This window comes from Lemur catta, chromosome 21 (assembly GCF_020740605.2).
Source record: "Lemur catta isolate mLemCat1 chromosome 21, mLemCat1.pri, whole genome shotgun sequence".
NCBI classification, from domain to species: domain Eukaryota; kingdom Metazoa; phylum Chordata; class Mammalia; order Primates; family Lemuridae; genus Lemur; species Lemur catta.
This window is the reverse complement of record NC_059148.1, coordinates 33,582,496-33,606,470: the sequence shown is the minus strand read 5'-3', so window position 1 is coordinate 33,606,470 and position 23,975 is coordinate 33,582,496. Positions and strand designations below refer to the sequence as shown.

The window sequence follows — 23,975 nt, the reverse complement described above, 5'->3', positions numbered from 1 at the left end:
TCTCTGTTTCCTTATCTGTAAGCCGTGATCATCTTTGCTCAAGTGGCTAAAGGAAGGACAAACGGTGACCTCCGAAGAGGGACATTAGTGGAGTAAACAAGATACCCCTCGTCCTCCGTCTCCCCCGCCCCAGTGGCATTCTTTACTCCGGGGACACAGGGGCTGGCTGAGGAATCGGGTTGTGGGTCCAACATGGCGCCGCCCTGCTCCTCCAAGATGGCGGCCGCCGCGTGGGGGCCGCCATCTTTTTTACCACGTGACCCGGGCGCCGGCCCTAGGAGGCCGGCACGTGACGCGACGTGGAGGCGGGGCTTCTCCCGCGCTCCCCCCCGGCGTCGAGCGTCTCGTGACAGGCACTTCCGGTCGGGGCGGCGGCGGTGGCGGAAGTGGGCGCGGGGCTGGAGTCCTGGCCATAAAGCCCAAGGCGGCGGCGGCGGCGGCGGCGGCGGCGGCGGCGGCGGCTGTGGAGACTCGGACGTCGCGGGGGAGGCCGCTGGGACCGGAAGTTGGGACTTCTCCGCTTCCGCCCGTCGTTGCGTCTCTTCCCAGGCGGGAGCCCTCGCGACGCGCCCGGCCCGGAGCCCGCAGCGCAGCGGCCGCGGTAAGCGGCGGGCCCGTCCCCATCCCCCTCCCGGGGACGCCGGTCGCCGGGGCCGCGTGTCCCCTCCCCGGTCCCGGCCCGGCCCCTCGGATCGCGGGGAACCTCGGGCTCCTCCGGGCTCCGCGGACAGGCCCGGACCGCGCCCGGCCGCGCAGGGGGGGGAGGTCAGAGGTCGCCGGGCGTGACCTCCGGCCGGGTTGGCGACCCCGTGCGGCCCGTCGCGGACGCCTGGTTGGCGGGTGGCGTCAGGCCGGGGGCGGCCGGTGACCCGGGCGGCCCTGGCAGCGGCGGGACGCGGTGGCCGGCGGCGACCCCAGTTGGGGGGTGTCGGCGCCACCCTGGCCGCTGTCGCCGTCGCTGTCGCCGTCGCGCCCGGGGCGCCAGGGCTCCCCGCTGTCACCCCAGTTGCACAGCGTGACCCCGTCGGTGGGAAAGGGTCCCCGACGGCCACTGACTGAGTCAAGGCGGTGAGTCAGGTCACGTGCGCCGGGCGCGCCCGGGCACCCGGGTCCCCGTGCGCGTCGCCTCGGGCTCCCGGGGACACGGGGCTGTGCGTCCCGAGCGTGTCTGCCGTCGCGCGTGGGCAGAAGTTTCCGAACTTGCCGTAGGAGAGGGGGGTGACAGCGGACATTCGCGCGCTTGTCGCGTCCCCCGCGGCAGGACGAGACCGCTCCTCCCTGCGCTGATTGCTGGGTTGGCTTCTCTGGTGCAGCCGGGGCCACGTCCAGGTGGGAAAGTCGGAAGGACAGACAGGTGAAGTCACGTGTCCAAGGTCAGTAAGTCACCAAGCCGAGGGTCAAGCCCAGGCCGGCAGGATTCGTGAGCGCCGGCCTCACTCTTGTCGCTTGTCCTGCTGCCAGGTGACCCCCGAAAGCTTGTCATTTAGCTGTGGCTGCCTGGTGTCTGTACCTCACTGCCTCCCTGCACCTCCTTTATTTTTATTATTATTATTTCTTTGAGTGTCACTCTGTTGTCACCCTGAGTGGCATGGTGTCAGCCTCGCTCACAGCAACCTCAGCCTCCTGGGCTCCAGCGATCCTCCTGCCTCAGCCTCCCGAGTGGCTGGGACTACAGGCATGCGCCACCACGCCCGGCTCATTTTTTCTATACATATTTTTAGCTGTCCAGCTGATTTCTTTCTATTTTTAGTAGAGACGGGGTCTCGCTCTTGCTCAGGCTGGTCTCGAACTCCTGACCTCAAGCGATCCTCCTGCCTCGGCCTCCCAGAGTGCTGGGGTGACAGGCGTGAGCCACCGCGCCCGGCCTGCACCTCCTTTCTGAGGGATGTCACTTGAAAGCCTCTCTGGTGGAATTAGTTCCACCTTAAGGCCGTGAAACGTGCATTTGCATCGGTGACTTAGAACGCGTGTCATTGTAGCGTAGCGTCACTAAATCTAGGGCTCTTGAATATAAGCGAGATACTTTGTTGAAGTTTGAAAAATGTTGCCGCCTAGATCGTTCTGTGAGTCGCGTTGGGCCTGGCGCGTTTGCCATGTGAAGCTTTCTTGCCACCTTGGTTGAGTGTCCAGCCAGTTGCTTCTTCTTTACTGAAAATACCGCGTCTTTGGATTCCCGAAGAAGACGCTCTTGTCTCCTCCTTGTGACTTAAAGCAGCTGATCAGCCGCATGACTTCTCATCCATGGATTAATAGCGTCCTGTTAGTGTGTTTCTCTCTTCCAAGTTGGGGGAGTTTGTGTCTGAGAACTGGAGGATGAGTTATGAGCACTCCCGAAGACACTTTGCAAGCTAAAGCTTAGTGTTCGCACCCCTGTTGTATTCTAACGTACTCTTCCCTTTTTTTTTTTTTTTTTGTTATTGAATTCTCTACTGTCATTTAAACTTTTTTTTTTTGAGACAGAGTCTCGCTCTGTCGCCCGGGCTAGAGTGCCGTGGCGTCAGCCTCGCTCACAGCAGCCTCAGACTCCCGGGCTCAAGCGATCCTCCTGCCTCAGCCTCCCGAGTAGCTGGGACTACAGGCATGTGCCACCACGCCCGGCTTCTTTTTTCTTTCTTTCTTTTTTTTTTTTTTTTTTAATTTTATTTTACTTTGCTACCCAGCCTGATATATTTAAGTGAGTAATAAGTGCTGTAGCCAGATGCAACGTTTGGGGTCATAGGAGAGTAACTTTGAGCGGCCTTTCATTCATTCACGAAATATTTTGAGTACCTGCCCTAGAGCAGGCATCGCTGGATATTGACTCAGGCAGATAGGCACGGCTCTTGTCCTCGGGGAATTTTACAATGGTGCACGATCGTCGCCAGGAATTCTGTCGTGGAATGACTTTTTTGCAGTAGAAGTTGAGGCTTTTGGAAAGGGGAGTTGTCTGTTTTTTTTTTTTACTTTTCCAAGAGTAGAGGAGTTTTTTTTTTTTTTTTTCCCCGTCTTTGCAGGTGAATCCGTAGTAATGCAGAGTCTGGCATTCCGGCTAGCTCGAGGACTTTGTTAATTTTAACGACAGCATTTGCAGGGTTTGCTCTTGAACGAGTACGGAAGATAATATTACAGTTCCTAATTGATCCTGGCTTCGGGAGAGTAACCTTCCACGCTGAACTTGTTTCTCCGTTTGCTCTAGTGGCATTTTTTTGGTTCCCTCAAGAGGGAGTCCCTGTTGTCACTGTCATTACATTGCCCTGCAATGTTTTTTGAGCCAAGTTACATTTGGCTTGATGGTTTTTTTTTTTTCCTTCGGGTGACAGGGATGTTTAATGTAGCACGTACCAGTCGTAGGATCAGTACCTTGCTAAATAAAAACTCTGTGCTGTCCTGTCTCCCACATCTTTGTAATCCCCTCATTCAAGGGGGTTGGAGTTTTACATTTGGGGTAGAACTGCGTGCTTCAATGCACAGACGGCTGGCGTGCCGGACAAGGCCCCCTAAAAGTAGTTTCATTGGTGTGTCCCTCCAGGTAGTTGCTAGCAGCCACTCGGGGCAGATTTTTCTTCTTTTTTGTTTGTGTCACTTGTGCCTCAGCTCCCAAACCCCGCAGCATCGTGCAAGAGCATTGCTTTCGCAGCAGGGTGTGGCTTGGAATCGGTTTTCTCACCCCACTGCCAAGCGAAGCAGAAAAGTTCTGGTTATTGGATTCGCCCCTCACAAGTCTGTAAAGAGATCCGAGCTAATAACGATTTTGCCCTTAACATTTGGCATTAGGGTCTGTGTGCAAAGAGGTCGCAAACCTGGACCGTACACGTATTCTGTACGTCAGTTGTCGCATGCACTGTTCCTGTCTGGAGTTCCACCTAGATGTCTCGTTGCTTTTCCTGTTTAAATTGTCTAACTCTCCGTATAATGCAGCCAGTGTGGCTGAGGTAGATTTGACCCGGTACGGTAGGCAAGGTTTGCTTGGGGAAGTGGGGAGTGGGAGGAATCCCCCTGGGTGAGGCCAGACGGTGCTTCCCCTTGGCGATGACGTCACCTTTGGAAGGGGACCGCAACTCTAGAAATGAACTGTCCCCCCACCAACCCTCCGGTTTTTCGGCTGTTGGTTTTCTGCTGACCCCGTCTCTCATATAAGGTTGCCGTGGTAGTCTCAGACGTCCGTTTCTTCGTGTTATCAGTTACCTGTTAATACCATCCAATAGATGGACCGTTTGATGCTTGTCTGCAGTTCCCTGCAGAAGCACGTTTTGCAACGTGTTGATCCTCTTCATGTATGTGCTCTCCCGTCTTCCCTCTGTTCTGTTCTGTTTTTGTTTTTTTTTTTTCCCTTCACACGTGTGACATTCAAGACACAAGAAGAGTTTGCATTTGTGTCTGAAAACTTTCTGTTTTCCTAACTTGTCTCAGTAGCGGCTGTGGTCAGCGTGATCTGTGAATCCCAGGTAAAAGTGTGGTGGGTGAAATCGAGAGCAAGCTTTTTTTAGCAGTCTCTCCTCCGACCGGTTTCAATTTTAGTGCCACTCCGGGCTGTGATTGCAATAACAAATGTAAGAATAGCTCCTCGCAGAACGTCTCCTTGAAGGAAGGCGAAAGCTCGGGAGTTGTTTCCAAGGGTGACCTGGAGCCTTGGCCCTGTTTGTTTGCTTGAAGATCCAGGACTTAATGCATGATGTCATCGCTGCCGTGAGGATCCGTCTGCCTGATTCTCTTGTCCGTTTCCTGGTGGCCCGGGACTGCCGGCAGTCGGGGACAGAACAGATTGAGGAAGCGCGTTAAGGGAAGCCTGGGATTGTTAGGAATTCCACAGCCTCGTCTTGCTCATGTGACTGCCACCGGGTGAGGGGAGGGAGGTTCCCTGTTCTCCTGCCCAGTGACCAGTGACGATGGCTTACCCAGTGACGGTGGCTTGTTTCTGACGGCCAGCTTTCTGGACATTTCACCACGTCACTTCAGCCGTCCTTTAAAAATTACCCGGTGGAGTAGATTTTTACCTGATTGATTTCCAGTTTTCCTACGTGCGGTACAAAGTTGATTTTGCCATTTGGTAACCTTTTTAGTTTGAACGATTGATTGGAGAGCGCACAATGACAGGGCCCCCTATGAAATTAAAACGTTTGAAAAACCCACCACAGACTTTGTGAAAAATAGTCCTGCTTACCTAGGGTGTTGTGTCAGCTTACCAGCGCTTCTCTGTCCACTTGCAGACCTGGGGAGCCCTGAAAGTCCAGGTCATTTAAGAGCCACTCCTAAATCCTTTGACCTGCGCCATGTTGATCATTCTTAAAAAAAATGTTAACTGTCACCCAGGCCAGAGTGCGGTGGCGGGATCGTAGCTCACTGTGACCTCAAATCCTTGGGCTCAGGCGAGCCTCTCACCTCAGCCTCCCGAGTAGCCAGGACTACAGGCATGCGCCACCACGCCCGGCTCATTTTTAAATTTTTTGTAGAGGTGGGATCTCACTGTGTAGTCCAGGTAGAGACGGGGTCTCACTGTGTTGTCCAGGTTGATCTTGAAGTCCTGGCCTCAAGCGAACTTTTCCTTGCCTTTGCCTCCCAGAGCGGCAGGATTCCAGGCGTGAGCTACTGTGCTGGCCTGTAGAAACCTTGTTACACAACATTCTCCTTTATTAAATGCTTTTTAATGCTTGTGTAGTGCTTGCACGTGATTTAATTTGGTGTTCGCAGGTACTCTTTGAGGTTGGGTGCTCTGGTGCCCAGCCGGAATGCGAATCTAGCTCTGCCGAAACTTCTGCCTTTTGTGTAATAAATCAGTGCCCTGAAGCCATCAGCATTTGACCCCTGATGAGAATACATCCTTCCTCCTTTACTTTTTATTTAAAATGGCACGTCTCTCTTGCTGATTAGTAAACTAGTCAGCTCTTAAAAAAAAATAAATAAATAAAACAAGGAAAATTGAGAAGTATAAAGAAGAAAAATTTCTGATTCACTACCACCAGAGGAAGACCAAAGTGTTATTTTTTTGCTTTGAATATGTACTTTTTTAATACGATGAAATGAAACCCTCGCAAAATGGTGTGAGAATTTAACTGTGCAGACGGGGCACTCTTGGATGCTTTGACCTGCGGTGCCTCCCCGAATAGACACTTAATGATGGGAATCTCGGGGTCGTGGGACTAGCTGTATTTTCCAAAAAACGTTGAACGGTAGTAGGCAAAGAACCTGATACCTCCAGCTCCAAAATAAGGTTTATTTGCCATGGTAACACCGGATAAGTAAATCATTGCCCTCATTTTCAAGTCATTTGTCATGCCTGTATTTTAGTAAACATGCATATAGAAAGGTACCCAGGCCGGGCGCAGTGGCTCACGCCTGTCACCCCAGCACTCTGGGAGGCCGAGGCGGGAGGATCGCTCGAGGTCAGGAGTTCGAGACCAGCCTGAGCAAGAGCGAGACCCCGTGTCTACTATAAATAGAAAGAAATTATATGGACAGCTAAAAAAATATATATAGAAAAATTATCCGGGCGTGGTGGCACATGCATGCCTGTAGTCCCAGCTACTCGGGAGGCTGAGGCAGGAGGATCGCTTGAGCTCAGGAGTCTGAGGTTGCTGTGACCGAGGCTGACGCCACGACACTCTAGCCTGGGTGACAGAGCCAGACTCTGTCTCAAAAAAAAATAAAATAAAAGTACACGGAGAAGTGAACAGTTCGGAGAATTTTCACCCACTCAGAAGTCCCCTGTATCTGTTTCAAATCATCATCATCCTCTACCCCATGGGGAACCAGCCTGCCGATTTGTAACACTGCGCTGTAGACTGATTTCGCCAGGTTTGGAGTCTGTGTAATCATACAGAATCATACACTGTATATTCTTCTGTGTCTCTGGTTTCTTTGACTCAGTGGGTTTTTTTTTTTTTGTTTGTTTTTGTTTTTTAGATTTTGTATCGTGTGCAGTTGAACCTCCATTTTCATTGCTTAATAGTATTCCATTATGTGATATGTCGTAATGTGTTTAAGTGGCAAGGCTGAGTTTTAGGGTATGCCTGTGTTGTTCGTTTGCTAGGGCTGTCTCGGCAAATAGCGCAGACTTGTTGGGTTCAACAACAGAAATTAATTCTCCTAATTCTGGAGGCTGGAATTTGAGATCACAGTGTTGGTGGGGTTGGTTGGCTTGTTCTGAAGCCTCTTTCCTTGGCTTGTTGACGGCTGACTTTTCCTCCCCGTATCTTCACACGGTCTTCACTCTGTATGCGTCTGTCTTGTCTCCTCTTGTAGGGCACCAGTCACACAATGGCCCACCCTAATGACCTCATTTAACCTTTTAAATTTTTAAATTTTATTTTTGTACATATAGGGTCTTGCTATGTTGCCCAGGCTGGCCTTGAACGCCTGGCCTCCAGTGATCCTCCCACCTCAACCTCCTAAAGTGCTAGGAATTTGGGGATGAGCCCCCATGCCTGGCTCCAGTACTCTTATTTTATATTCCCCACAGCTGCCTGCAGTGTTTTCTTATAGTAGACAAGAAACGTAACTTATACGCACTAGAAACAGTAACTGGCTCTGCAAAGTTAGAACTGGAAACTTTTTAAACAAAAGTTTAGTGGGTAGTATTTGAAGATTCATTCCAGAATAATGATTCATCCCTGCCCTCAAGAGGCTTAGAGTTGGAGAGGGGGACAAACTTGGGAAGATCCCTTGAGGCCAAGAGTTGGAGACCAGTCTGGGCAACATAGTGAGACCCCATCTCTCTCTTTTTTTTTTTTTTTTGAGACAGAGTCTGGGTCTGTCGCCCGGGCTAGAGTGCCGTGGCGTCAGCCTCACTCACAGCAACCTCAGACTCCTGGGCTCAAGCGATCCTCCTGCCTCGGCCTCCCGAGTAGCTGGGACTACAGGCATGCGCCACCACGCCCGGCTAGTTTTTTCCATATATCTTTAGTTGTCCAGCTGATTTCTTTCTATTTTTAGTAGAGACGGGGTCTCGCTCTTGCTCAGGCTGGTCTCGAACTCCCGAGCTCGCACGATCCTCCCGCCTTGGCCTCCCAGAGTGCTGGGGTGACAGGCGTGAGCCACTGTGCCCGGCCGACCCCATCTCTTAAAAAAAACAAAAAAAGTGAGCTGGGCATGGTGGCATGCCTCTGTAGTCCCAGCTCCTTGGTTTGAGGCAGGAGGATGGCTTGAGCCCAGGAGTTTGAGGCTGCAGCCTGGGGGACAGAGCACGACCCTGTGCACGCCGCCAAAAAAAAAAAAAAAAAGTCCTGGAGGTTCAGGAATAAAAGTCACCCAAACAGTTTAAAGAAAATGCTAGAGTTGGCTGAGGTGGTGGGTGAGGTGCCGAGTGGATTTTTGGCTAAGCTGATCCGGAGGTGAGACCGGGGCAGACCACTGTGGTTGCAGGGGGTGGCGTAAGCAAATGGATGGGCGCAGGGGTTGGAGCACCTCCGATCTGGGGGTGACCGTGTGTGTGAGCCAGATCCTCGGGGGCGGGGCAGGCACCGTGATGCCAGGTGGGAGGATTTATGTCCAGCGAAGTCATGCTTTGCTCAGCAATGCTGGAACGGACAGGGCAGCATCCTCTTGCGTGACCCTCACAACCTCGCTGAGTGACGCATATATATGGCACCCCAGTTAGGGACGAGGAATGACTCTGATGCTACAATTTGCATAAAGACACATACCTTAGGGCTTAGTGGGCCGGGGCTGAAATACTAAACCTCCTCCGCAGTGCTCCGGCCGCAGGTGAAAAGTCAGAGCTGGTTCTGGGGGGGCTGGGGTGGGACGGAGGAAGAGAACGGTTAGTCTGGTTTTCCTCTTTGAGCCGGCCACCCCGCTGCGGGCTCCTCTTGGTGATTAAGGACAGTCTGTTGTACAAGTGACATGCCCGGGATGATGTAGGCTTGCCATCAAAAGCTTCGAGCTAGTGAAAATAGTTCTTATGTAATTGTCTTGTTTACTAGGTATCTGCTTTCCCGTCTGTCTTCCTGGAAAAAAAAAAAAATAGAAAAAAAAAATGCGCCATCATGCCGGTCTCTCATTCAAAGGCCGTCAACTCTTGGTTTGGCTTCTAGGTTTAGAAAGCTTGACGGTGAGAGCACCGTGTTCCAGAATCTATTCTCAGGCCTGTCATCCCAGCACTCGGGGAGGCCGAGGCGGGAGGATCGCTCGAGGTCAGGAGTTCGAGACCAGCCTGAGCAAGAGCGAGACCCCGTCTCTACTAAAAATAGAAAGAAATTAGCTGGACAGCTAAAAAATATATATAGAAAAATTAGCTGGGCGTGGTGGCGCATGCCTGTAGTCCCAGCTACTCGGGAGGCTGAGGCAGGAGGATCTCTTAAAGCCAAGAGTTCCAGACCAGCCTGGGCAGTATAGCAAGACCCCATCTCTACAAAAAATAAGAAAAATTGGCCAGGCGTGGTGGCGCATGCCTGTCGTCCCATCTACTCAGGAGGCTGAGGCAGGAGGATTGCTTGAGCCCAGGAGTCTGAGGTTGCTGTGAGCGAGGCTGACGCCACGGCACTCTAGCCCGGGCGACAGAGCCAGACTCTGTCTCAAAAAAAAAAAAAAAGAATCTATTGATCTGGGAAGCAAAGTCCTCTTGACGGGAATTGCTGTCCCAGGAACTAACTTCTTTGTGAAAATTGCCTTTTTTCCCCCTTCCCGGCGGGAATGCAATACTTAGAACAAAGTATATCCAGTATATTAACAACCTCTTTACATTTGGTGGAGGTTCACTGTCACCTTGTTTAAGCTTCCCGAGTTTAAGCAGCATCTGATTTGTCACCATGTTGTCCCAGAGAAGGAAACAGACTAAAAAGGTCCTGCTCAAGTTTCCTGGAGTCTGCGGAGTCGTTGGCAGATAATTCTTTAACCCTCACCGTGGTAAGGTTCCATCTCGTGTAACTTTCATCGTTCAGTTTTATTTAAATTTTTTTTTTTTTTTTTAACAGAGGAGTGCTTTGACTCTTCTGTTTTTTTTTTTTTTTTTTTGGTTTTTTTTTTTTTTATTAATTAGCGTCATCCTTGCACAGGGGCCATGCTAATCTTCTCTGTATCGTTCCAATTTTAGTGCATGTGCTGCCGAAGCGAGCACTATTCTGTTTGTTTTGAAAGACAGATCTGCAGGCGGTGAGTTTTCAAGCAGGATCAGATACAATAAATAGGCTAGATTAGCCTGTAGTAGCAAATAACCTCAGAGTGGTCCAAAACGGCCTGGCTTTTCTAGAAGTCCACGCTGTTCTTGCTCCTGGGGCAGGAGAGCCCTCGGAGGCTCTCGGCTCCCACGTTGAAATGTTCCAGCCCAGATATGACACATCCCTGCACGTCACTCCTGCTTACAGTTCGTTGGCCAAAATGAGTCACCACACAAGGACTCCAGAACTGGGGATCGTACCGCGGACTTGGAAGGCAGATGGCTGGAAATATATTCGGGATATAGAACTCGCATCGTACTTGGCTTGGCGATGTAGGCTTGCTGTTGGGGGGAAGAACTCTCTGTTTGTAGATGCTTGCTCCAGTTAGCTGGTAATTCATTTTATTTATTTTTTTATTTTATTTTTTTATTTCTTGAGACATCTGTCACCCCAGCACTCTGGGAGGCCGAGGCGGGAGGATCGCTCGAGGTCAGGAGTTCGAGACCAGCCTGAGCAAGAGCGAGACCTCGTCTCTACTAAAAAAATACAAATTACATGGACAGCTAAAAATAAATATAGAAAAGATGAGCCGGGCGTGGTGGCGCATGCCTGTAGTCCCAGCTACTCGGGAGGCTGAGGCAGGAGTATCGCTTGAGCCCAGGAGTCTGAGGTTGCTGTGAGCGAGGCTGACGCCAGGGCACTCTAGCCCGGGCGACAGAGCCAGACTCTGTCTCAGAAAAAAAAAAAAAAAAAAATCAGTAGGTCAGGGGCTATGGGATTGTAGAAACTTCCATAAGCAAGGCCACAGTCTGGTTGCTGAGTGTGTCGCTAAGCTTTCGTCCCTACTTCTGAGCAGTGAGAGGAGTGGGTTAACTGTCCTTCAGGTCCCTTCCCATGTTGACATTCTCCGGCCCCTGGGGACATACTGCAGCAGCTTTTGCAATATCCTAACTGGCACGATGACACCCTCGGAAGCTCAGAAGACCCTGTTGGCCGTTTTCAAAGCTGCCTGCCACCTGGAGCCTCGCCCGTCCCCTGCTCAGAGAGAGACGAGGGCAACCTCACTGCTAGACCGTTAGGTTGTCTTTTCCTTAAAAAGTAGACTTGTTTTTAAAGTGCAGAAGCAGTATGGAAGTCTTAAGTAGTCCTCTCCACCCTTCTGGATAATTCGGTGACTATAATTTAAAACATATTTATTAATAAAATTTAAATGGATAGTACAGTACGTACTCTTCCGCGATTTGCCTTTCTCACATTTCAACCGTATATGGTAGATACCTTTCCTTGTAAGTCCCTACTGTTTTTAATGGTTGTGCAATATTGCATTGGCCGTAATTTATTTAACCATCCTCTGAATGATCATTTGTTACTTCCAGCTGTTCTCTGTAAGAAAATGATTTATTGTTTATATTTTTCCACTTACTCAGTCATTTCCGTAGGATGTAGTGAGCAGACATGCTTAAAATTCGGTTTGCATTGCCTTACAGTCTTCAGGAACGTTGTCTAGTTAACATTTATAGTTTAAGAATTTCATTTATATAGTTGCCAATTGTCAGTTTTAATTTTTTGCCAGTTTAATGAATGGGAAGAATTTGAATGATGCCTCATTGTTTAAGACACGTGTTTCTTTGATAGTTAGATTCAGCTTTTTAAAAAAAAAAATTAGCCATTTATATTCTATGGTTCTTGTTCTCTAAAGCCTAAGTTACCCCTCCCCCTGATTGGTAGACTTGTTTTTTATTTTTTGAGACAGAGTCTGGCTCTGTCACCTGGGCTAGAGTGTCGTGGCGTGAGCCTCGCTCACAGCAGCCTCAGCCTCCTGGGCTCAAGCGATCCTCCTGCCTCAGCCTCCCGAGTAGCTGGGACTACAGGCATGCGCCACCACGCCCGGCTCATTTTTTCTATATAGATTTTTTAGCTGTCCATGTAATTTGTATTTTTTTAGTAGAGACGGGGCCTCGCTCTTGCTCAGGCTGGTCTTGAGCTCCTGACCTCGAGCGATCCTCCCGCCTCGGCCTCTAGAGTGCTGGGGTGACAGGCGTGAGCCACCGTGCCCGGCTGGTAGACTTTTTATATGACAGTAATCTGATCCTTTTTCACGTGGCAGACGTTCCTGGCTTGTTTGTCTTGGCTGGGTTTGGCTGGTGGCGTGTGTGTGTGTGTGTGTGTGTGTGTGTGTGTGTGTGTGTGTGTGTAGCATAGACACTTTTCCAGGATCACATCTGTCTCTGTCAGTTTGTTTTGTTTTCCGGGTTTTATGTTGTACTTGGGCCCTACCCATCTCTAGGACAATAAAAACAATATTTTTTTTTCTTGCATTTGGCCTGTTTGGATTTTTTTCTATATGATCTGATGTCAGGATCTTTTTCCAGATGCATAGTTGTGTCGGGTTTTTGTTTTTATTTTTTGAGACAGAGTCTCGCTCTGTCACCCGGGCTAGAGTGCCGTGGCGTCAGCCTCGCTCACAGCAGCCTCAGACTCCTGGGCTCAAGCGATCCTCCTGCCTCAGCCTCCCGAGTAGCTGGGACTACAGGCATGCGCCACCACGCCTGGCTCGTTTTTCTATATATATCTTATTTTTCCATATAATTTCTTTCTAATTTTAGTAGAGACGGGGTCTCGCTCTTGCTCCGGCTGGTCTCGAACACCTGACCTCGAGCGATCCTCCCGCCTCGGCCTCCCAGAGTGCTGGGGTGACAGGCGTGAGCCACCGTGCCCGGCCTGATGATGTTCTCTGTCGGGGTCCCCTGGGTGTAGGAAAGGAAGCGGCCGGAAGGCTGAGGTCCCCGCGCTCTCGGGCTGCTCAGAGTCGTGCCCGGGGAGGTGTGTTCCACTCGCGGTCTCCATCCTGCTTACGCTGGTCTCTCCTTCCCTCCTCCAGTTTGAAGGATGACCTCCAGGAAGAAAGTGTTGCTGAAGGTTATCATCCTGGGAGACTCTGGGTAAGTGTTGGTGTGTTTGACCCGCAGCTGGGCTCAGAGCTAGGCCACCCCCACGCCGTCCCTTCCTGCTCTCACTGTGGCGGCCTTGACTTGGCCCTTCCGTTCTCCCTGCAGGTTGGGGCGTGGTGGGAATCTAAATCGTCCCTTTATCCCCTGGTTTTTATCCTGAGTTGGGGGGCATAAGGCGTGGCTGTTTGAACTCGGCTAATGATAAGATCATACCATAGTCATGTTCCTGCCACCTCTTCCGTCCACACTGGGAGTCCTGCTGTGTAGATATGCAGCCCTCAGTGGTGTGCAAGCTTCTGTATCTGGGGGGAAAAAAAAAAAAAAAGGTTTGTCGCCGTTGGCCGCCTGCCGCATGTGACTTTGGAGTGCCCTGTCCTCCCGCTGTGTGAATTCAGGCCGGCGTCTGAACGAGCTGCCACTCACCCTGTAGCCAATTCCTAAGATGCTGCGCTGGGCCCTCCAGACTTGGGGTCGGAAGTAACCCACCATAGTCGGCTTATTGAAGACTTCAGTATTTTTAAAAATGGCAACAATAATAATCAATGCAGGTGTGCATCTTGATTCCAAAGTTCCCCGCCCTTCCTTTAAAAAGCCAGTGATTTTTCCATCTTGACTGGCTTGTTTGAATCACCGGAGGAACCTTTTTATTTATTTATTTTTTTTGAGACATAGTCTTGCTCTTTTTTTTTTCTTTTTTTTTTGAGACAGAGTCTTGCTCTTTTTTTTTTCTTTTTTTTTGAGACAGAGTCTTGCTCTTTTCTTTTTTTTCTTTTTTTTCTTTTTTTTTTTTGAGACAGAGTCTCGCTCTGTCGCCCAGGCTAGAGTGCTGTGGCGTCAGCCTCGCTCACAGCAACCTCAGACTCCTGGGCTCGAGCGATCCTCCTGCCTCAGCCTCCCGAGTCGCTGGGACTACAGGCATGCGCCACCACGCCCGGCTCATTTTTTTCTACATATATTTTTAGCTGTTCAGCTAATTTCTTTCTATTTTTAGTAGAGACGGGGTCTCGCTCTTGCCCAGGCTGGTCTCGAACTCCTGACCTCGAGCGATCCTCCTGCCACGGCCTCCCAGAGTGCTGGGGTGACAGGTGTGAGCCACCGCGCCCGGCCTAGATTCCTTTTAAAAGCTGCAAAGATCAGGTGTCTGTTTTTGACTTACGTTTGTGGTCTCTCTCGCCTTTCAGGGTCGGTAAGACATCGCTCATGAACCAGTATGTCAACAAGAAGTTCAGCAATCAGTACAAAGCCACAATAGGAGCAGACTTCCTCACCAAGGAGGTGATGGTGGATGACAGGCTAGTGACAATGCAGGTGAGCGGGTGTCCCGGCCGGGCCTCCCTGGTTTCCTTACTCTGACCCTTCTCCGTGCCTGGACCCGTCTCCTCCCTGCCCTTCCAGTCCTGGTACGATATTCATGACTAGTCGGTTACAGGTAGGCTTGCCAGGTAGGTAAAATATGGGACACACCGTTAAATCTGAATTTCAGATAAACAAAACGAATCATTTTTTAGCGCAAGTGTGCCCCAAAATAGCACGATACGGCATGCTAACGTTTTTTTTTCACAGTTTTTGTGAAATCCATATTTAACCGGACTCCCTGTTTTTTTGTCATTTATTTTTGGGTTTTGGTTTTTACCAAATCTGGCAACCTGTACATCACTATCTTGCGTTTCCCAAACGTCTAGCTCGTCACTCTCTCAACATCCTTGCCAGACGCTTCGGGTCAGAAATGTTTGTGCCTCACCTGGGTTCTTAACGGCAGTTAAAGGATTTTGTTTATTTTCTTGACTTTTCTTTTTAATCCGTCCTATCTGTCACCTCAAATGTTATGCTTCTGTTTAGCCAGGCTGGTTTTTTTTCGTGTATCAGCGTCATCTTTAAGGGTTTCTCTTTCAGGAGGTAGGATAAGATACAGATCCCTTCGTATGATTTATTTGAGAGCTTTCACGTTATGACTGTATTCACTTTTTCCCCCCCAAAGCATTTTGTTCGTATGTGCATTACATCCCTAGCAAAAGAACCCCGGCATTTTCCTTCCTGTGTGTTGTTTTTGTCTTGCTCCTTCGTGGTCCCTGAGGCCAGTACAGCAAAACCAAACCGATGGGACAGGAATAGATTGTTCCACCACTTTTCTAGATCCTGGAGTTGCGTGTCAGCTCTGAAGCTCATGACAGCTGTTTAACCTGCCTGCGAGGCCCACGACGACTTTCCCAGCTCTGCGGTCACTAACGATTTCGAGTTTGCCAGGTAACCGTGTTCCATCGTCACAGTTGGAAGCCGCGCTGTGACTTTGGAGGCTGGTCTCCTGAGGACCCGGTGTTCCCGCCTCTTTGCCGCCTTGTTGACGTTCCTGAGAGCATCACCCAGGACAAGAGGGTGGCAATGGCATTGCTCCCCTTTTTTGTCTCCTGCCACATGACGCGCTCGTCTTCCGTGAATGTGTCAACCTGGAGCTGGGGCGTTCTCCTAGACGATCACCCAGAGTTTAAGTAAACCCAGCTGGAGCGAAACGGACACTTCCAGATTGCAGAAAACGGCAGGACCGAAGCTAGTGGTCCATTCGGGGCTCCTGCCACGGTGACTGGGAGTTTATGACAGAGGACAGAGTTGGGTCAGTCGTGCGGGGGCAGGAGGTAGAGCTGTAGGAGGTCGGGGAGCCGGAACTGAGATCCGTGGTACTCACACCCCCCCACCCCACCCCGGACTTGGGGAGGATGCGAAAACAGGGTTGGAAAACCCGGCCCGAGGAAGTGACAAGACTCATGTCTGCAGTGTAGGTTTGGGGCTTTGTTGAGTGGATTTGAAGTTTATCCTCCGCATGGTACAGAAACCTTCGTCTTGAAGAATGTAACATACAAGCCCCCGTCACTCCCTGAGAAAACAAAGCCGAGACCACGCTATGGGGACATCGACAACCTCGGAAGAGGTGAGCTCATAGTCACAAGAGGAAATGACTGACCGCAAGAAATGCTCACGATGACTAGGGATGTTTTAAAAAGGAATAGAAACCAGGATGGAAAGGGATGCTATGAAGAAATGAGGATATGGAAAACTTCGCACTGCAAGAAGTGAAAAAGCAGCATGGAAATAAAGTGAATGAACAGTTAAGCGACAGAGTAAACACAGCGGAAGAGGCCGGGTGAGGCCGGGCATGGTGGCTCACGCCTGTCACCCCAGCACTCTGGGAGGCCGAGGCGGGAGGATCGCTCGAGGTCAGGAGTTCGAGACCAGCCTGGGCAATGTAGCGAGACCCCGTCTCTACTAAAAATAGAAATTATTTGGACAACTAAAAATATATATAGAAAAATGAGCCGGGCGTGGTGGCGCATGCCTGTAGTCCCAGCTACTCGGGAGGCTGAGGCAGGAGGATCGCTCGAGCCCAGGAGTCTGAGGTTACTGTGAGCTAGGCTGACGCCACGGCACTCTAGGCCGGGCGAGAGAGTGAGACCCTGTCTTCTGGGGGCGGCGGGAGGGGACAGAGTCACCCTGGGTGGAGTGTGTAGTGACATCACTGTAGCTCACAGCAACCTCAGACTCCTGGGCTCAAGCGATCCTCCTGCCTCAGCCTCCCGAGTAGCTGGGACTACAGGCATGCGCCACCACGCCCGGCTCACTTTCTTTTTATTTTTAGTAGAGACGGGGTCTCGCTCTGTTGCCCAGTCTGGTCTCGAACTCCTGACCTCGAGCGATCCTCCTGCCTCGGCCTCCCAGAGTGCTGGGGTGACAGGCGTGAGCCCCCGCGCCCGGTCTAGATTATACTTTTCTAAATTCGAAGTGAAATTAATTTTGGAAGCTTGCTAGGAATTTTTCGGCTTTTCTTTGTAATCCACGACTCTGCCTTCTTCGTGTGTCTGAGTCCCAAATAACCATTTGGTTCCAGCTACGAGTAACAGGGTTCTTGTGTCATTCCACACTTAGGATTGTGCCCGAAAGAAGCCATTTGAAAATAGAGAAAACAACCGTATATACTAATAATGTTTATTGCTGAGTTATTTATAACCATGGAAACTTGGCAGCAGGATTTTTTTTTTAAAAACGAGAATGGTTTACTGAGTTTGTTCTGGAGGGTGCTGGACAGCAGTGAAGCCCGGGGACACGCTGTCCCCTGTCACCCGCTCCGGTGTTGCCAGAGAGGATGCCGTGGTGGCTTTGGGGGCCAGGAGGAGGGGACACGGGGGATCGTGGAAAAAGGTGTGAGGCAGAAGATTTCAGCTCTAGAAAATTCTCAGCCACCGGGATGACTAGTGGTTGGCATGAGATGTGAGCTCATTGCGTGAGTGAGTGTAGATAGCAGGTGTTTTCTGGATTTTTTTTTTTTTTTTTTTTTTGCATTTTCTTAGTTATCTTCTAAATATTTGCATAATGACGACGTTACTTCCCTATTGGGGATTTAAAAAAAACTGGTCCGAGGCTAGATTTCAGTTCTATTTTTAGAACTTTTCTTTTTCCACTTTCGCTCTTCAGGAGTGATTGATTGTCTGCTCCTGCTTTCCTTCTTGTGCAACCCGGTTCCTCCCGGTTCTTCCCGGTTCCCCCGCACCTCGGTCCCCCCTTGTGGGCAAAGGGCCATTTTCCCACTTGGAGGGACACACACGTCCTCTGTAGAATGTTGGAGAAGCAGAACAGCCCCACGATGAGGGCTGCCAGCGCCCTGATGCTATTTTATTTGCACATGTGGACTTTGTTTACTGTATTCTTTTCTTTTTTTTTTTGAGACAGAGTCTCAGCCTCGCTCACAGCAGCCTCAGCCTCCTGGGCTCAGGCGATCCTCCTGCCTCGGCCTCCCGAGTAGCTGGCACTACAGGCATGCGCCACCACGCCCGGCTCATTTTTCTATATATTTTTAGCTGTCCAGATCATTTCTTTCTATTTTTAGTAGAGACGGGGTCTCGCTCTTGCTCAGGCCGGTCTCGAACTCCTGACCTCGAGCGATCCTCCCGCCTCGGCCTCCCCGAGTGCTGGGGTGACAGGCGTGAGCCAGCGCGCCCGGCCTGCATCCTCATTTCTCAGCCATCCTCACCACGCCCCTCTGGTCCTGCCGGGTGGCTGTCGGGGACCCAGGGCAGCAAGGAGTCCGGCGGCCTCGCTCTCGACCCTGACGTGGCCCAGAGTGACGTGATGAAGGTCCCTGAACCGGTCAGCGGTGCCCGCTTTGCTTCCTCACTCTAGTGTGTGTGTTCCTCATCTTCCTCTCGGTCTCTTGCCGTTAAGGTTCTGCGTTTTGCTTTTCTGTCGAGGTGTAACAGAAATAAAACGTACCGATCCTTGTTGTTGTTTGGGGGCGAACTTTACATATGGTGGACCGAACTGTTCAGTGGGTAATCGCTTCCCTCCGTTGCTGTCACTCCCGGGAAGCTCCCAGAGCGCCTCCATCTTACATTTGCGGCTTGGATTTCACGCTCCTGTCTACCTGCGTGAGCTCTGCGGGGCTCAGGATAGAAAACATCGCCGGCAGCCCACGGATGGCACCCAACGTCACCGCGTCGTAGAGACACACACTGTTTGGCAGGGTGGTTTTGGGTATTCTGGGGCTCAGATCTGCTGCCTGGGTTTTGAAATCACTTGTTTTTGTGGGTGGCCCTGCAATCTGTGTCCCCCCGACTGTCTCTGTCTCTGTCTCTCTCTGTCTCTCTCCCCCCCCTCCCGGCCCCCCGCTGTCCTGCCCCGCAGCCCCCCAAGGAGCCAATGTCCTGTCTCCCTCAGATCTGGGACACGGCGGGCCAGGAGCGGTTCCAGTCCCTGGGCGTGGCCTTCTACAGGGGCGCGGACTGCTGCGTGCTGGTGTTCGACGTGACGGCCCCCAACACCTTCAAAACCCTGGACAGCTGGAGGGACGAGTTCCTCATCCAGGCCAGTCCCCGGGATCCCGAGAACTTCCCCTTCGTCGTGTTGGGAAACAAGATCGACCTCGAAAACAGACAAGTGAGTGCCAGAGACCGCAGGGGCCGTCCTCACTGCCGCCCACCCCTCGGGATGGCTCCGGAAGGTTCTGGAAGGTTCTGGAATGTGCTGGAAGGGCATGCTTGTTACCCCAGAACAGCCTTTCAGACCAGCCGCCTTTGAGGACCAGGGCCTGGGTGGCCTGGCTTAAGTCCCCATGGCGTCCCAGCAGGCTGTGACTTCGGGCCACCATGTTTGCCCTCTGAACCTCAGTTGTCTTTCTGTGTTTAAAGGAGAGAGCTAAGTCTTGCCGTTGTCCCTGTTCTTCTAGCACCTTCAGGGCCTGCCTGGATCTCCGGGTGTGTAGGAGTTTGCTTTGGGCTCCGAGTGAAACTGCTCCAGTGTAGTTTTTTTTTTTTCCTGCCCCCTGATTTTTTATTTATTTTTTTTGAGACAAAATCTGGCTCTGTCGCCCGGGCTAGAGTGCCGTGGCGTCAGCCTCGCTCACAGCAGCCTCAACCTCCTGGGCTCAAGCGATCCTCCTGCCTCAGCCTCCCGAGTCGCTGGGACGACAGGCATGCGCCACCACGCCCGGCTCATTTTTTCTATATATTTTTAGTTGTCCAGCTAATTTCTTTTTATTTTTAGTAGAGACGGGGTCTCGCTCTTGCCTAGGCTGGTCTCGAACTCCTGACCTCGAGCGATCCTCCCGCCTCGGCCTCCCAGAGTGCTGGGGTGACAGGCGTGAGCCACCGCGCCCGGCCTGCTGTGTAGTTTCAAGTAGCATCTGTTCGAAACAGAGACTCTGTCGTTAATGACAGCTACGTGTATTTCAGACCATCGGTCTCTTCTTCTGCCCTTCCTAAGCGACTCCATCCCCGTCTCGAGGCTGAAATCCGGGGAGGGCTTGGGAGGGGAATGGGGATGTTGAGCGGCCAGGGTGCTGGTGACAGCTGCCGGTCCCCTAGCGCTCGAGCGTGAGGCACGGGGGACGTAACAGAGGCAGCGGCGGCGGGGAGGGGTCTGCGGCCTGCGGGGCTGCCGGGCATGTCCCCCTGCGGGCCCCAGGAGAGGCAGGTCACGTGTCCCGGCCCGGCTTCCCACTCCCGCCACCAGCTGCTTCAGTAGAGCCTGAGGTCAGAGGGTACGGGCTGTGGACGGAGATCGAGCCCCAGCTGTACTGAGCGCCGCCGGCAGGGTGGCCTGGGACAGGTGTGTCCCCCACACCCTCAGCGCCCGGGGCCACCGTCCTTCCCGGGGAGGGCGGAGGCCGTGCCCGCGGTTCCCGTGGTGAGCCCCGTGTGCCCACTCCTTCCAGGTGGCCACGAAGCGGGCGCAGGCCTGGTGCTACAGCAAAAACAACATTCCCTACTTCGAGACCAGCGCCAAGGAGGCCATCAACGTGGAGCAGGCCTTCCAGACGATTGCCCGGAACGCGCTCAAGCAGGTGGGTCTCGGGGGACGCCCCACGGCGACCCAGCCGCCGCCCGGGCCTCCCTCTCCCTGCCCGGCCAGCCGTTCTCCGTGCAGCCAGAGAAACCCGCGTGTTCAGCCGAGAAGGCTCCGGCATGTCTTGCTTAAGCTTCTAGAAATTCCACTCTGTCTGTGAATGATCTGGAAGGTTAGAGGGGCAGTGAGGACTTGGGCTGAGGCCGCCGTTGGCGTCCTGGGCTTGTTCCTGTTTTCTTCCACGCTGCCGAGCCCGGCTCACGTCCCCCCGAACTTGAACTCAGACCCCGGCTCTGCTGCCCATCGTTAGATCTAGTTTGGGTGTTTTTATTTACTTATTTATTTATTTTTCTTGAGACAGAGTCTGGCTGTGTCGCCCGGGCTAGCCTCGCTCACAGCAGCCTCAACCTCCTGGGCTCAAGCGATCCTCCTGCCTCGGCCTCCCGAGTAGCTGGGACCACAGGCATGCGCCACCACGCCCGGCTCATTTTTTTTTTCTATATATATTTTTAGCTGCCCAGATAATTTTTCTAATTTTAGTAGACACGGGGTCTCGCTCTTGCTCAGGCTGGTCTCGAACTCCTGACCTCGAGCGATCCTCCCGCCTCGGCCTCCCAGAGTGCTGGGGTGACAGGCGTGAGCCACCGCGCCCGGCCCCTACTTATTTATTTTTAAATCATGTGACCCTCCCTCGCCTCTAAGGTGGGAATCTGCGAAGGTTCAGCGAGACGGTCTCTCTCAACTCTCACGTACCAGCAAGTCACCGTTTTTCTCTGGGAACAGTTAAGTAAACAACACAGTCGGGAAAGAAAACACAGGAAAACTTTATTCGAGAAATACACCTCCCAGCGCTTCTCGGTAACCTTTGCCGTGATGAGGTGAAATTACGTCTGTGCAAATTGAAAGGCTGTTCTGTTTTTTTAGATTTTTAGTTTTTTTTAAAGCCAGTCAAATCTAGCAGCGGGGGGGTCGGATACCGACTTTAGTGACACTAATGTTCGCAAGTTCTGGTCACCCGCTACCCATCCGACCCAGCCGTGGAATGTTCTGGTTTAGCGGCTGTGTCGGGGGAAGCATCAGAGGCGGGTGGCCAGGTGAGAGGGGTGTCGGAGCTGCCGGGGACACTCAGGGAGGCAGACGGTGGCTGTCGGGGACAACGGGTGGCTGTCAGGGGCAAGGCAGGTTCTCAGTGGGACGGGACCTCTGGACGTGGGACCGGATGAGACTCCGAGTGCTTGTTCCCAGGACGAGGGGGGATCCTGGCGTGGGTGGCAGCTGCAGTAAGTGTCCCCGTGACGAAAGGGACGGTCCTGCTTAATGAGGAATCGTCCCCCCAGAATGCCAGGGGAGCCCCCCACCAGGACAGAGACACGGTGGCGAGGCGCCGACGCGAGGCCTCCCCCCTCCCCCGTCCCGTTAACAACCTGTCGCACTTTTACAATGTTCACACGGTCACGTGGGAATCCACACACGGCTGGGAACGTGTGATCCCGCCTGTCCCCAGTGTCAGCATCAGGGTTTTCCTCTCTGGCCGTTCGTGTCCCCGTTGTCCTGTCCTGATGCTTTATATCCAGAGCCTGGACGAGCTCGTGGCCCAGAGCTGCTCGGCGTGGAAGTGACAGGCGCTTTTCCTGCACCCGGAAGCCCAGGGCCGCCCCTCAGCGGCCACGTGTTAATTCAGCACAAGTCCCTCTGCTCTGGCTTTGTCCCACAGGGGGTGACAAAGTCGGTCCACAGCTGTGCTTATGGGCCCGCAGCGTTTGGGGGGCAGAACCCTCCTGAAACTTTAGAAGCAGCAGAAAAGAGACCATTGTTCTAGAAGGATGCGCAGGAGCTGGGGCAGGGGGAGGCGGGTTCCAGCCCTCAAGGGGCGGCCGGTGTAGACACTGGGGGTGGCCGGGGCTTTGAGAGAAGCCGGATTCCAGACCGGGTTGGGGCCTTTTTGGCGCAGGCAGCTTCGTGGCACAGCAGATGAGCCTGTGTGAGCAGGGCGTGGCGCCCGCCAGCCCCTGTCCTGACTGCCGGCCCGGGGTGGTGACAGTCTCTGCCCCCTGCTTGCCCATCCTCAGGATCCAGCACCTTCTGCCAGCGTCTCCCTTCTCCGCTGGGTCTCGGCTGCTCCCCGGGCCCGCCTGGGCCGGAGGGGTCAGAGGGGGAGCGTGACTTCGTCTCCCCGTGTCCCCGAGTTACCGTGTCCCCGCGTAACTGGCCTCCGTCTGTCTCCCGCCCAGGAAACGGAGGTGGAGCTGTACAACGAGTTCCCCCGAGCCCATCAAACTGGACAAGAACGACCGAGGCCAAGGCCTCGGCCGAGAGCTGCAGCTGCTGAGGGGGCGGCGGGGCGGAGCACGGGGTCCCCCCGCGGACCGCGGACACACCTAGGCCTTCGACACGAGACCCCCTTCTTCTTCCGAGCGAAACAGAAACCGACCTCTCCCCTCCAGCTGCCAAAAGACACCCCCTCCAGACACGGTCACGGCCGACACACGACACACACGACACACACGAGAGACACACACACACACACACACACACACACACACGTCTGACGCACCGCAAACTCCAGCTCACGCCTGGGACGGCTCCTTGGGGGGGTCCGCCCACCCCCCCCAGGTGAGTCCCCGTGGGTGGGGGCAGCGCGGGCGCCTCTCTGTCGCGGAGTCGCCATCGGAAGCTCGTTCTTGTCCACTGGAGAGAGACAGAGAGACAGAGAACTGTTTACAGTTAATCTGCGTCTAATTAATGAGTTACCTGATTTTTTTAACGGTCTTGTGGTCTTTTTACCTCCCTCCCCCTCCGCCCTGCCCCAGCCCTGTCCCCCCTTGAAGGCTGCCACCCCCCTCCCGCCCCCCAGAAGGCTGCTGTCCCCACCCCCTGCCCGCCGCGTCCCAGGCCCCACACCTGTCGCCCAGGCTGAGTTTTGTATGTATCTGTTAATGCTCGTTACTTTTAACTAATCAGATCTTTTTACAGTATCCATTTATTATGTAATGCTTCTTAGGAAAACAATCTTATAGTACATGTTAATAATATATGCAACCAATTAAAAAAAAAAAAAGAAACAAAACCACAATGTATGAATTAGCGTAAGAAACTTCTCGGATGACGTTGTCTCGCCAGTCCCCGCGACGCAGGCCCCGCCCGCCCGCACGACACAGGGTCGAACCCTGTCGGGCCCGCGGGGCGCGACCAGAATTACAGACGCCTTTTGTCAAAGACTCAAGAGCCAAAAAAAAAAAACCGGTTCCATCTCTCCAAGGGGCGAAAAACCCGGCCATCGGTTCCCTTCTGCGTCTCAATTTTCCAGAAAGGTCGATTTTGCCGTAACACGGCGGTATGTGCAATGGATAGAAACGGCTGTTATTTCGGGGAATTAAAAATTCTCATTTTCTGTTTTTTTTTTTTTTTTTTTTTAATTTTATTTTTTTTTTCCTTCCTCCTGCTCCACACTTCCGAACTGGACCCTGTTAAATGAGCATCTACTATAACCGGGAAAGGAAAAACCCTCACCGATCTGTCCTAGTGATTTTTTTTTTTTTTTTTTTTTTACCTTTGTTCTAGAAGGCACTCCTTTCGGGGTTGTTGGTACCCGTAGGTTAGCAAGCAGACCTCTTTTTCTCCTCCTGTC

At 52.5% G+C, this 23,975-nt stretch overlaps 1 protein-coding gene and 1 non-coding gene across 2 annotated transcripts; one reads left to right on the top strand and one right to left on the bottom strand.

Moving 5' to 3' along the window:
* The first annotated feature begins 391 nt into the window (after window positions 1-391).
* Window positions 392-22,809, top strand: RAB7A (RAB7A, member RAS oncogene family). Its single transcript, XM_045534183.1, is given in 8 exon segments — window positions 392-601; window positions 12,952-13,012; window positions 14,203-14,329; window positions 18,722-18,940; window positions 20,217-20,345; window positions 22,579-22,608; window positions 22,610-22,642; window positions 22,644-22,809. Coding segments are annotated over 7 exon segments (624 nt in total). The 5' UTR covers window positions 392-601; window positions 12,952-12,959; the 3' UTR covers window positions 22,677-22,809.
* LOC123626312 lies at window positions 9,924-10,030 on the bottom strand. The gene has a single exon (XR_006730800.1). It is a non-coding gene; the product is annotated as a U6 spliceosomal RNA (small nuclear RNA).
* Window positions 22,810-23,975: the final 1,166 nt, after the last annotated feature.